The sequence below is a fragment of the Myotis lucifugus genome, unplaced genomic scaffold (genome assembly GCF_000147115.1).
Source record: "Myotis lucifugus unplaced genomic scaffold, Myoluc2.0 scaffold_447, whole genome shotgun sequence".
Classification (NCBI taxonomy): Eukaryota; Metazoa; Chordata; class Mammalia; order Chiroptera; family Vespertilionidae; genus Myotis; species Myotis lucifugus.
The window spans coordinates 109,554-121,426 of NW_005871495.1; the positions used below are offsets into that span (position 1 = coordinate 109,554).

Sequence of the window (11,873 nt, forward strand, 5' to 3'; positions counted from 1 at the left end):
CTCTCACATCGATGTTTCTCTCTCCCCCCACCCTTTCCACTCTCTTTGAAAATCAATGGAAAAAACATCCTCGAGTGAGGATTAAAAAAACAAACAAAAACTATTAAAAAAAATAAAGTAGAAAACGTTTAAAAAGTGAAGCAGTAAAGGACTTGCCTGCTGTGACTTTTCCGCGGGCCTCTTGGCGCTCCGCGTCACCCTCGGTTTGGGCTGACTCTCCGAAGTGTCCCCGGTGGGAGGGACTGTCCCCTTCCTTGGCCTCACGTGTGTGGAGGCCGCACGTTGGGCTCCTCTCTCTTCCTGAGTCTTCCCGTGGGTTTCCACGCTCGTCTCCCCGGCTTTCTCCCGGGCCGCGCTGGGCGAGGGCGCCTTCCCCCGTCTCCCGGGTCTCAGGCGCGTCCTCCTCTCACGGACCGTGTCCCCCGATGCAGAGCTCCTGGCTCCATCCTCTGGGGGTTGACTCTCGGCTCCGGGGAGGCAGTCACGGGCTTCTTCCCACTCCTCTTTGTTTTCACCTTGTCCGCTGTCAGGAGACTCTCAGGTGTCCGCTCAGCGCTGCTGGCTTTATTGGGGAGTCTGGAACGCAGCGACATTTCCTAAAAAACGGAAAAGACAGCCACAAATTGCCAAGAGTAAGTGATGCAGATCTGAACACCCAACATGGAGGAAAAACCCAAACTGAACTCAGAGGGAAGCTCCTCTGAACGTTTTACACGGGTTAATCTTCTAAAACGCCAGTAACCTAAGATAACTACTTTTTCCTTTGGAGAAATCACCGCCTCTACTGATAAACCATAAGGAATTTGGTATAAACCTCAGTCACAGTGTCATATATGTGAGGTCTGGTTACAGGCACCACAGGAACACGCCCCTAACATGGGCAGTAAATGAACTCCTCCGGCTTCCAGGACGGCTAAGGCAGAACCGGGAAACCTGCAGCCGGAAGTCCCCAATCTTCTCTCCCTAAGGAGTGGCTGCTCGACTGAAAACCTCGACAGTTGACAGTTACATTCTGCTGAGGACATCCCGCCCGGACAGGGTTCTAACTGGTTAGGTACCGCGCTCCTGGCTGTGGGGTCTGAACAGGCCGAGCTGTTCCCTTCTCTCTACGTCTTTGAGGATGAACACAACTCATTCAGTCCCTGAGAAAAATCTTGTCAAAATCTGCAGTGATAACTTTAGCTGCATTTCTCCCAAACTAGCCTAGTCCCTCTAGAGGTGCCCAAAGGATTCTCCGCTGGGCCCGCAGGTACTCAGCACTCATGGCAGACCCTTCCAGAAGGAGCACCCACATAAACTCAGGTTCCTTCTGATCTACCAGTTATGCGGAAACGGAGAAGGTCCCCCCAGAGCACCAACCAGTCACTAAGCAGCAGCCATCCTCACCTTGCCTGGGGAGGTCGCCCCGGGTGCTCTTCGGCCCCTATTCTTAGTTTTCATGTCCTCACTGGGCATGTCTTCTGTGCTTTCTGCCAAAGCTCCCCGCCTCTTCTTCACGCCCAGGGTTTCAGGCGGCTCACACCTCTCTTGGGGAGCTGCCCGCTGTCTCTTCGGTGGCGGCTTCTCCTCTGCAGGGTCCTGTGCTCGTGTGCTAGTGCGCAGCCTCCTCATCCTGGTGGGACTTCCATCTTCACGCTTCCTCTTGGGGGGCAGGGAAACGCTGCTCCCCCTTTGGGATTTTACAGGGTCTCTGCTGCCCACCTGGTCTTCCACGGGCTTTACGTCCAGGGCCCAGAGGACTCTTCTGGGCTTTGCAGGTTTGCTTTGGCCGGGTGCTTGCGTTGGAGTTCTAACGCTCTCAGCTCCTATGCCCAGTTCCTCATCCTGAATTGAGCTTTGCAAGGGTTGTTGGCAGCGGGCTGGGCTTTCTGGCGGCTGGGCCTTTCCCTTCCGTGATCTTAGCTGGCGTTTGCTGCCCTCGGTGTTTTCTGCAGGACCCAGTTTCTGCCTTGGAGATTCCTTGAATACCTTGATGTCTACTGGTTCTCTGTGGGACCGCGTGGTTTTCCCCGATGTCCTGGGAGCTGAGAGCTCTTCCTCTACGTCCACCTTCCTGGGAGGCGCCTTGACCTGCCTCTTCCTGCGCGCTGGCATGACTGCTTCTGGCTGTGGAGATTTGGAGGGCATTTCAGTGGTCTTGACAACAGTCTCTGGTTCGTCTTTGAGGCCAGCCAGGTCTTCTAGGGGCTGGGCCTTTTCCTTACGTGTCCTTGGCCTCCTCTTGCTTCCAGTTACATTTTCTGCAGGGTCCGATGTCTCTTCTGGAATTTCCCTCAACAATTTGATATCTTTATCAGGAACCTCTGGTGCTCTGTGGGACCTCGTGGTTTTCACTGACGTCCGTGTGGGCTTCCTGGGAGCCGAGAGCTCTTCCTCCATGTCCACCTTCCCGGGAGGGGCCTTGACCTGCCTCTTCCTGCGCGCGGGCAAGACTGCTTCTGGCTGTGGAGATTTGGAGGACATTTCAGTGGTTTTGACCACAGTCTCTGGTTCTTCTGTGTGACTTGGTATTTGGAAGGGCTCTTTCAGACCGGCCAGGTCTTCCAGGAGTTGGGCCTTCTCCTTACGTGTCCTTGGCCTCCTCTTGCTTCCAGTTACATTTTCTGCAGGGTCCAATTTCTCTTCTGGAATTTCCATAAACACTTTGGTATCTTTATCAGCAACCTCTGGTGCTCTGTGGGACCTCGTGGTTTTCGCTGACGTCCGTGTGGGCTTCCTGGGAGCTGAGAGCTCTTCCTCCATGTCCACCTTCCCAGGAGGCACCTTGACCTGCCTCTTCCTGCGCGCTGGCATGACTGCTTCTGGCTGTGGAGATTTGGAGGACATTTCAGTGGTTTTGACAACAGTCTCTGGTTCGTCTTTGAGGCCAGCCAGGTCTTCTAGGGGCTGGGCCTTTTCCTTACGTGTTCTCGGCCTCCTCTTGCTTCTAGTTACATTTTCTGCAGGGTCCGATGTCTCTTCTGGAATTTCCATAAACACTTTGGTATCTTTATCAGCAACCTCTGGTGCTCTGTGGGACCTTGTGGTTTTCCCCGGTGCACGTGTGGGCTTCCTGGGAGCCGAGACCTCATCTCCTACAACCACTATGCCTTGAGGTGCTTTGACACGTCTGTTTCTACCTGTTAGCATGATGACTGGTTCTGGGTCTTGAGATTTGCAAGGTATTTTGGTGGTTTTGTCATCAGTCAATGATTCCATGATGTGATCTGGTGTTTGGAAGAGCTCCTTGAAGCCAACCAAGTCTTCTATGGGTTGGACCCTCCTCTTGGGTGTTCTTGACCTCCTCCTGCTTCCAGTTACATTTTCTGCTGAGTCCAGCTTCTGTTCTGGAGTTTCCTTAAATGCTGTGATACCTTTATCATCACCTTCTGGCTTTCTGTGCGAGTGTGTGGTCTCCCCTGGTGTTGGTTTCCTGAGAGCTGAGAGCTCCTCCTCCACATCCACTTTCCCCAGAGGTGTCCTGAGTTGTCTCGTCATGCTGGTGGAAGTGATGACTGGTTCCGGTTGTGGAGACTGGCAGGATATTTTAGTGGTTTTGTCATCAGTCATTGGTTCTACTGTGTGATCTGGTGTTTGGAAGAGCTCCTTGAAGCCAACCAAGTCTTCTCTGGGTTGGACCCTCCTCTTGGGTGTTCTTGACCTCCTGCTTCCAGTTACATTTTCTGCTGAGTCCGGTTTCTGTTTTGGAGTTTCCTTAAATACTGTGATACCTTTATCATCACCTTCTGGCTGTCTGTGTGAGTGTGTGGTTTCCCTTGGTCTCGGTGTTGGCTTCCTGAGTGATGAGGGCTCTTCCTCCACGTCCACTTTCCCCAGAGGTGTCCTGGAACGTCTCTTTGTGCTGGTTGGTGTGCTGACTGGCTCTGATTTTGGAGATTTGTAGGGTGTTTTAGCGATTTTGTCATCAGTCACTGTTTCTGCGATGTGAATTGGTGTTTGGAAGAGCTCTTTGAAGCCAACCAGGTCTTCTATGGGTTGAACCTTCCTCTTGGGTGTTTTTGACCGCCTCCTGCTTCCAGTTACATTTTCTGCTGAGTCCAGTTCCTGCTTTGGAGTTCCCTTAAAGAACTCGGCACTTTTAACATCACCTTCTGGCTCTTTGTGCGAATGTGTGGCTTCCCCTGGTCTCGGTGTTGGCTTCCTGAGTGCTGAGAGCGCTTCCTGCACGTCCATTTTCCCGAGAGGTGTCCTGGAACACCTCTTTGAGCTGGCTGGTGTGATAACTGGTTCTGGTTTTGGAGATTTGCAGGGTGTTTTAGTTATTTTATCATCAGTCACTGTTCCTATGATCTGATCTGGTGTTTGGAAGAGCTCTTTGAAGCCAGTCAGGTCTTCTATGGGTTGGACTTTCCTCCGGGGTGTTCTTGACCTCCTCCTGCTTCCAGTAGCATATTTTGCAGAATCCAGCTTCTGTTCTGGAGTTTCCTTAAATGCTGTGATACCTTTATCATCACCTTCTGGCTCTCTGTGTGAGTGTGTGGTTTCCCCTGGTGTTGGCTTCCTGAGAGCTGAGAGCTCTTCCTCCACATCCATTTTCCCCAGAGGTGTCCTGAGTCGTCTTGTCATGCTGATGGAAGTGATGGCTGGTTCTGGTTGTGGAGATTTACAGGGTGTTTTGGTTTTGTCATCAGTCACTGTTTCTGTGATGTGAATTGGTGTTTGGAAGAGCTCTTTGAAGCCAGCCAGGTCTTCTATGGGTTGGACCTTCCTCTTGGGTGTTCTTGACCTCCTCCTGCTTCCAGTTACATTTTCTGCTGAGTCCGGTTTCTGTTTTGGAGTTTCCTTAAATGCTGTGATATCTTTATCCTCACCTTCTGGCTCTCTGTGCGAGTGTGTGGTTTCCCTTGGTCTCGGTGTTGGCTTCCTGAGCGATGAGAGCTCTTCCTCCACGTCCACTTTCCCCAGAGGTGTCCTGGAACGTCTCTTTGTGCTGGTTGGTGTGCTGACTGGCTCTGATTTTGGAGATTTGCAGGGTGTTTTAGTGATTTTGTCATCAGTCACTGTTTCTGCGATGTGAATTGGTGTTTGGAAGAGCTCTTTGAAGCCAACCAAGTCTTCCATGGGTTGAACCTTCCTCTTGGGTGTTTTTGACCGCCTCCTGCTTCCAGTTACATTTTCTGCTGAGTCCAGTTCCTGCTTTGGAGTTTCCTTAAATAACTCAGTGCTTTTATCATCACCTTCTGGCTCTTTGTGCGAATGTGTGGCTTCCCCTGGTCTCGGTGTTGGCTTCCTGAGTGCTGAGAGCGCTTCCTGCACGTCCACTTTCCCCAGAGGTGTCCTGAAACACCTCTTTGAGCTGGCTGGTGTGATGACTGGTTTTGATTTTGGAGATTTGCAGGGTGTTTTAGTTATTTTATCATCAGTCACTGTATCTGCAATGTGAATTGGTGTTTGGAAGAGCTCTTTGAAGCCAGCCAGGTCTTCTATGGGTTGGACCCTCCTCTTGGGTGTTCTTGACCTCCTCCTGCTCCCAATCACATTTTCTGCTGAGTCCGGTTTCTGTTCTGGAGTTTCCTTAAATGCTGTGATATCTTTATCATCACCTTCTGGCTCTCTGTGTGAGTGTGTGGTTTCCCCTGGTCTCGGTGTTGGCTTCCTGAGTAATGAGAGCTCATCCACTACGTCCACTTTCCCCAGAGGTGTCCTGGAACGTCTCTTTGTGCTGGTTGGTGTGCTGACTGGTTCTGATTTTGGAGATTTGCAGGGTGTTTTGGTGGTTTTGTCATCAGTCAATGATTCCATGATGTGATCTGGTGTTTGGAAAAGCTCTTTGAAGCCAACCAAGTCTTCTATGGGTTGAACCTTCCTCTTGGGTGTTCTTGACCTTCTGCTCCCAATTTTATTTTCTGCTGAGTCCAGTTTCTGCTTTGGAGTTTCTTTAAATGCTTTGATACCTTTATCATCACCTTCTGACTCTCTGTGTGAGTGTGTGGTTTCCCCTGGTGTTGGCTTCCTGAGTGATGAGAGCTCTTCCTCCACGTCCACTTTCCCCAGAGGTGTCCTGGAACGTCTCTTTGTGCTGGTTGGTGTGCTGACTGGTTCTGGTTTTGGAGATTTGCAGGGTGTTTTGGTGGTTTTGTCATCAATCACTGTTTCTGCGATGTGATTTGGTGTTTGGAAGAGCTCTTTGAAGCCCGCCAGGTCTTCTATGGTTTGAACCTTCCTCTTGGGTGTTCTTGACCTCCTCCTGCTTCTAGTTACATTTTCTGATGAATCCAGTTTCTGTTCTGGAGCTTCCTTAAATTCTTTCATGCTTTTTTCACCACCTGCTGGTTCTTTTTGTGTATCGGTTGTGTCTCCTGGGGTTTGTGTGGGCTTCCTGAGGTCTGAGAGATCTTCTACGTTCACTCTCTGGGAAGGAGTCTTGATATGTGCGTTCACCTTGGTTGGTGTGCTGACTGGTGGTGGAGATTTGCAGTGCATCAGTATGGTTTTGGCTTCTGTATCCACTGGTTCCTCAGCATGACATGGGTTTTGGAGGAAACTGTGGATGCCCTCCAAGTCTTCCTTGGATTCTGTCTCTTGCAATCTCTGGATGGGGATCAGGCCTGCTCTTGGTGTACATTTCAGCTCTGATGATCTTCTTGATCTCCTCACAGTGATCAGTTTTTCAGAATTTTCTTTAGGTTCAATATTTTTCTTACATGTTTCAAAGGATCTCTCCCTTTCCTTCATCTCTCCCTCTGGTAGTTGTGCTTGTACTGATGATTTTCTCAGACATCTTCCCAAGATGTTCTGAACAGTGTCGACTTCTTTGTCATCCTTTTCACATTCTGTACTTGTCACCTGTATATTTCTGAGCTCCACGGACCTCCTGGATTTGTTTGTACTGGATGCTGCCTTCGGAGGCTCTGTCTCAGATCGTGGGGTTTTCATATTTCCATTTACTGTAACATACTGTTGTGTTAAGGCTGGGCTTGAAGACTGTTTATCCCATGGCTCTTCTGGTGCATTCTGAGCCCTGAGGTACACATTTTCTCCTATAAGGAAAAAAAAACACAATAAATATATTCTCTTCATTGTGTTGTGACCAATTTGGTATTTTACCCTCAGGAAATATTGTGTATGAGGCAATAATTCACCCTCCTCTCCACCTTACTAACAATATGAATCTGCTTGTGTGGTTATAAATCTGTCTGACATATGAACCATGCACGTTTAAGAATAATGGTATTTGGTGGTATACAGTGGGCTCATACATAGGTGGTGGTTAGAATCCACAGGGATTAGATCAGGAAGAAAATTCCCAAAGCAGGGTCTTCTAAAGGCTGCCCCGCCATATCTCAGTGACCTGTTTTCTTCAAACATGAGAAACAGCTGCTTCCTTTTTGAACCACCAATGCAATAATATGGCTGAAACATCCACTTAGTGTCCACGTCACACTGGAAACATCTACTTTTTACGTAAGGAAGCATGTTCAATGTAGCAAGGAGCTCGCTCTAAAACACAACGTGGTACAAAACGAGAGCAAGACAAACGCATGCCTCCCATCTCACACCCACACTTGGGCAATGTGCAATTATTGTGAGTTTGAGTAATTTACATATAAGTATGGTGAGAGAGATTACACTTTTCTGCTTATCGCCCTCTTTACTTATAATGAAGAAGGCAAACATGTTCCCAGGTACTTTGATTATTAAAGGCATATTCCTTTCCACTCAAGTCACTGAATGCCAGTGCGGGTTCAACCAGGGATAGGGATTTCCCCTAAAAGCAATAGAACAGAGAAGCTGGAAATGGTATCTTATCATGAGTACCTGTTGTAGAAAAATAATACAGTATCTGTTACAAACAACAACACCCCCATCTACAGTTCTATGGAAGACATCAAAAGAGTTAGGAAAAAAAAAAGTAAACCAACCAAACTTTTCTGGGGTGCAGAGCAGAGTTTTTTCTTCTGAATCAAGTGCTTGAAACTTTTTCCCAAGCAAGTCCTCTGAATGTGAAAAAGCGGTGGGACCTATGTTCATTGTTTGTGGCTTCTCTTTTCCTGGGGTCTTGAACATTTCAGTTAACCCTGTTATATGGAAATAGTGGAAAAAACAATGAACAGATCACTCTTATATATGCAAACAACCATGTCAGTCCCTACACACGACCGAGGAATCACACCCTAGAACTCATGGGAGAGAGGGTCTCAGGGGAGAAGGAGATGCATTAATAATAATAAAATCATTTTGTTAAAAGAGGGTGATGGGACGGTAAAATCTCATAGGTGCTCCCTCTTCTTTGCCTTTCCCCTTGGAAAGAAAAGCAAGCAAAGGAAGCTGTCTGTCTCCCGACGTTGTGCCCAGTTGAGCACTGGCTGGAGGATGGCGGCCGCCCTCACTGCCTGCCCTCCAGGCAACCCAGAGACCTAGTGACCTTGTACTGCCTTCAAAATGCCTGAGTTATGCAGCTCTGAATACTAATTATGTACAAGTGAAACGTCCCCCAACTTTAAAAATGACAAAGGCTGCCCATTTTAGTACTGTCAGGTAATAGCATCCCCATCTTTTCAGAGGACAACTCTTCTGTGTTACAACCTGCCCTGAAATAAATAAAAGAGCCCACCTAACAGGCTAAAGCCTCATCTCCCTCCACAAGTATCCAAAGTGGGAACCACTGGTCCAACTTGGTGGCATGAAACCCTAACCCTGGGTCTGGCCATGGTTCAAATCTGCTACCATCATAAGGATTCTTCTAACAAGAATGGCAACATTGGCTCAACGTTATTCACGCTTAAAGGAAACTTCTTCACAGTCCTTTGATTCGTGAAACAGTTAAGCGACATGAAAAAAAGGAACTCTTGAAGCAAAACATTGCTCACACCAGTTGCTCCAACTCTGGGAACTTGCTTCGTATAAGTGCAGGGAAGGGGCAATTATAAGAGCAAGAGGGTCTCCTTCCCGAGAGCAGCTTCCAACTTTATTTACACCTGTGCTGCTCTCTGAGGTAAAGGTGTGCATCTGCCTGGCATGCCTGCCTCACACAGGACACGTGATCCCCAAGGTGCCGGGGGCCCGTCCCTGTTCCCAGATGCAGCTTTCTCCTCCTGGACCATTCTGACCCCAAGAAGTTGACTGGATCGTTTGGTCTCCTGTCCCCCTCTGCAGACAGACACCCATCCACATCCTCCCAGAGCTAAGGGCGGTGGTTAAAAGAGACATGCCTAGCCCTAACCGGTTTGGCTCAGTGAATAGAGCTTCGGCCTGTGGACTGAAAGGTCCCAGGTTCGATTCTGGTCAAGGGCATGTGCCTTGGTTGTGGGCACATACCCAGTAGGAGGTGTGCAGGAGGCAGCTGATCGATGTTTCTCTCTCATTGATGTTTCTAACTCTCCCTCTCCCTTCCTCTCTGTAAAAAATCAATAAAATATATTTTTAAAAAAGAGAGACATGCCTATGATTTTACCTGAAAGGTCTTCATTGAAGTCAATTTTTTTGTTGATCACGAAGTTGTTCAACATTCTGTAGGGCCGAGCTGGCACAGTGACCTTTTCGATGTGAGCTTTCCCTATCACGATGGTGCAGGGAGAGGCGGCGTGGCCTGTACTGAACTCGTTGTGAACACTGCCCAGAGGCTTCTGGAAGAAAGGCAAGAGAGCACAAAACGTCAAAGCACAGCCGCTCGGAAGGTAACTCCGGAGAGCATGACGGGTAGCGGCCATGCACCGTGGACACAGACCTTTGGGGTGTTCATCCTTCTCTGCCTTTTGCTCGGAGGTCTTGGAGGACCGTGTCTCACGACTTTAGTTTGCGTTTGTTTGGCACAAAGTTTCACGACGTCTGCCCACGATCTCGCCACTGTCGAAAGGAAAAGGAGGTGAAACTTCCCAGCGCTGGCAGCGGTGAGAAAACTCACCCCGAAACATACGCGTTCCCACAACACTAACCCATCAAATTGGCTTCCGAGGCTCCGCTCCTCCGCCGGGAGTGGATCGTCTGCAGGATTCCATGTTGGCTGCGGTCCACGGAGGCCCTCCTGGCAGGCCCGCTGCTGCTCCGCCTCCCTCCCCTCTGAGGAGCATCTGTTTGGTGTGGAGATTTGCTGCCACTCGAGGCAGGCGATTTGAGGGACCGCCGGCGACCATCATTTGCAAGTGGAGACGTTTTCGGAGGACTGTGCGCCGGGGAGCTCGTCAACATGTTTTGCGTGGTCACTTCCAAACGGATTTCTGAAGATCCTCCCTTTTCTGATGGCGGAGGCTGTTCCTGGCGAGATGGAAACGCTCCCAAGTTAGCTTCCTACAAACGCGGCACCTCTGTAACCGCTGTGAGGACTGTGGAAGCCCCGAGTAAGAACTGACACTGTTTCAAAGCACAAGAACCCCCACAAACCAGAAACAAGCACGTCTGGTGGTCATAGGAAAGTCTTCGTACTGCTCCCCAATTCTCAAATAATTTTAATAAAACTAGATTGGAATAGACACACCCCAAGAATTTTCGCTGTTTAAATCTTGAAGCACCGAAACATTTCACCCACTGTCAAGAGCAAGGTGGGGGTGAGAGTCTGTCCCCCACCATTTAAGGAAAAAGAAAGAGAAAAAAAAACAGCAGACAAGCCTTCCCTGGGGTATTTCAGGAGGAAAGAGGGAGGGAACCTCCTGCGGAGAGGCCAGGGCTGTGCCCTGAACCCAGCGAAGGCACCTGTGGGTGTGCGGCCACCTGAGGTCTCCCTGCGGGAAAGGAGGCTGCTCTCTGGGAGCCAGTGTAAAACGGGAAGAGGCCACACACCCCTTGTGTGCCTCTGCGTATGAACAGCAATGAAAGCCCAGCCTACTGAGGAAGGTGAGCTGATCGCAGCTCTAAGCAGCTGATGGTGAGAATCGCAGTGTGCTGCCACCCAAGCGTTCCCTTTCGCCTTACACTCCTGGAGAACAAGCAGCCGCCCTGTGCTCGTGTCCTGATGTCCCCGGACTCTTCTCATTGGAGTTGTCACTGTGACCCAGAGTGCCCCTCCGGCCCTGGAGACGGCCGGCAGGAGGCTGTGCAGGACGACCCGCAGGCACTCGCCTGTGCGTGGCCCCCTCCCAGCCGCGGGGAGAAACCAAGTGTTTGTTTGCAACACCCGGGTGAATAGGCTCGTTTAGACTTTTTATTATTACTTTATATTAGAAAGGAGAAGGTTTAATTGTAATTCTACTCGTGGGAGCAGCTAGGAGAGAGGAGGTACCGACGTGAGCCATCAGACAGGAGGGCGAACGCCAGCCAGGGAACGTACCTTGATGATTTTCTTCAGGACGGGTGGAGTGTGGGTGACCAGAGAGCGTCTTGTCATCGGCGTTTCTCCTCTTTTGAGAGGTGTATTAGGAGGTAAGTTCTCATCAAATAATTCAGGTCTCAGATGACCCCCAAAGGAGACCCGCCTTCTTTTTAAGGGCTTCCCCTCAGTCTTATCTAAAGGAATGAATGCAAATGGGAAAGGGAATGAAAAACCATCCTCGTACTTATGACTTGTTTCCAATTGAGTTAAAGACAAACCAGTGGCTCCTGATGCCGAAATACCTTCATTCTCTGGTGATGCCAGGGAAGCTAACGGTGCTTCAAGAGCAAACGACAGATCGGGGCCAAACCATCAAAACGCCTGGCCCAACTTGACAGTACAGAGATGTTCTTTAAAAAGCTGAAAACTCCTGCCTGGACACAGCTTCCTAAGGGGACCGGCCTGACACAGGGGCGCTCACCGCGGAGCCGGGGCTGATGGAGATGGATGCTTTAGCAGTGACCCGAGAAAACTTTCCCAAAAGACACGTCCTGGGGCCTCACCTGGACCTGCACGGTGAGTAGAACGAGCCGGGAAAGTTCTGCAGGTGACTCTCACAGGCAATTCACGGGAACCATTCTCACAGCAGTGCTCGCTAGGTCAGTAATTAGTTATAGAGGGCATATTC

At 49.7% G+C, this 11,873-nt stretch overlaps 1 protein-coding gene across 3 annotated transcripts in view; it reads right to left on the reverse strand.

Moving 5' to 3' along the window:
• Nucleotides 1–265: 265 nt before the first annotated feature.
• MKI67 (marker of proliferation Ki-67) overlaps nt 266–11,873 on the reverse strand; it is a 20,520-nt gene continuing 8,912 nt past the window's right edge. The window contains exons 7-14 of one of the 3 annotated variants that reach the window (XM_023744293.1): nt 11,204–11,379; nt 9,876–10,194; nt 9,668–9,786; nt 9,395–9,566; nt 7,863–8,018; nt 2,866–6,980; nt 1,387–2,529; nt 266–596 (exon numbers count right to left, since the gene is read on the reverse strand). In XM_023744293.1, the coding sequence (XP_023600061.1) occupies nt 390–596; nt 1,387–2,529; nt 2,866–6,980; nt 7,863–8,018; nt 9,395–9,566; nt 9,668–9,786; nt 9,876–10,194; nt 11,204–11,379 (6,407 nt within the window). In that variant the 3' untranslated portion in view covers nt 266–389. Of the gene's footprint in view, nt 597–1,386; nt 6,981–7,862; nt 8,019–9,394; nt 9,567–9,667; nt 9,787–9,875; nt 10,195–11,203; nt 11,380–11,873 lie in introns of all 3 variants that reach the window. The other 2 variants (XM_023744294.1, XM_023744292.1) reach the window with 2 other exon arrangements.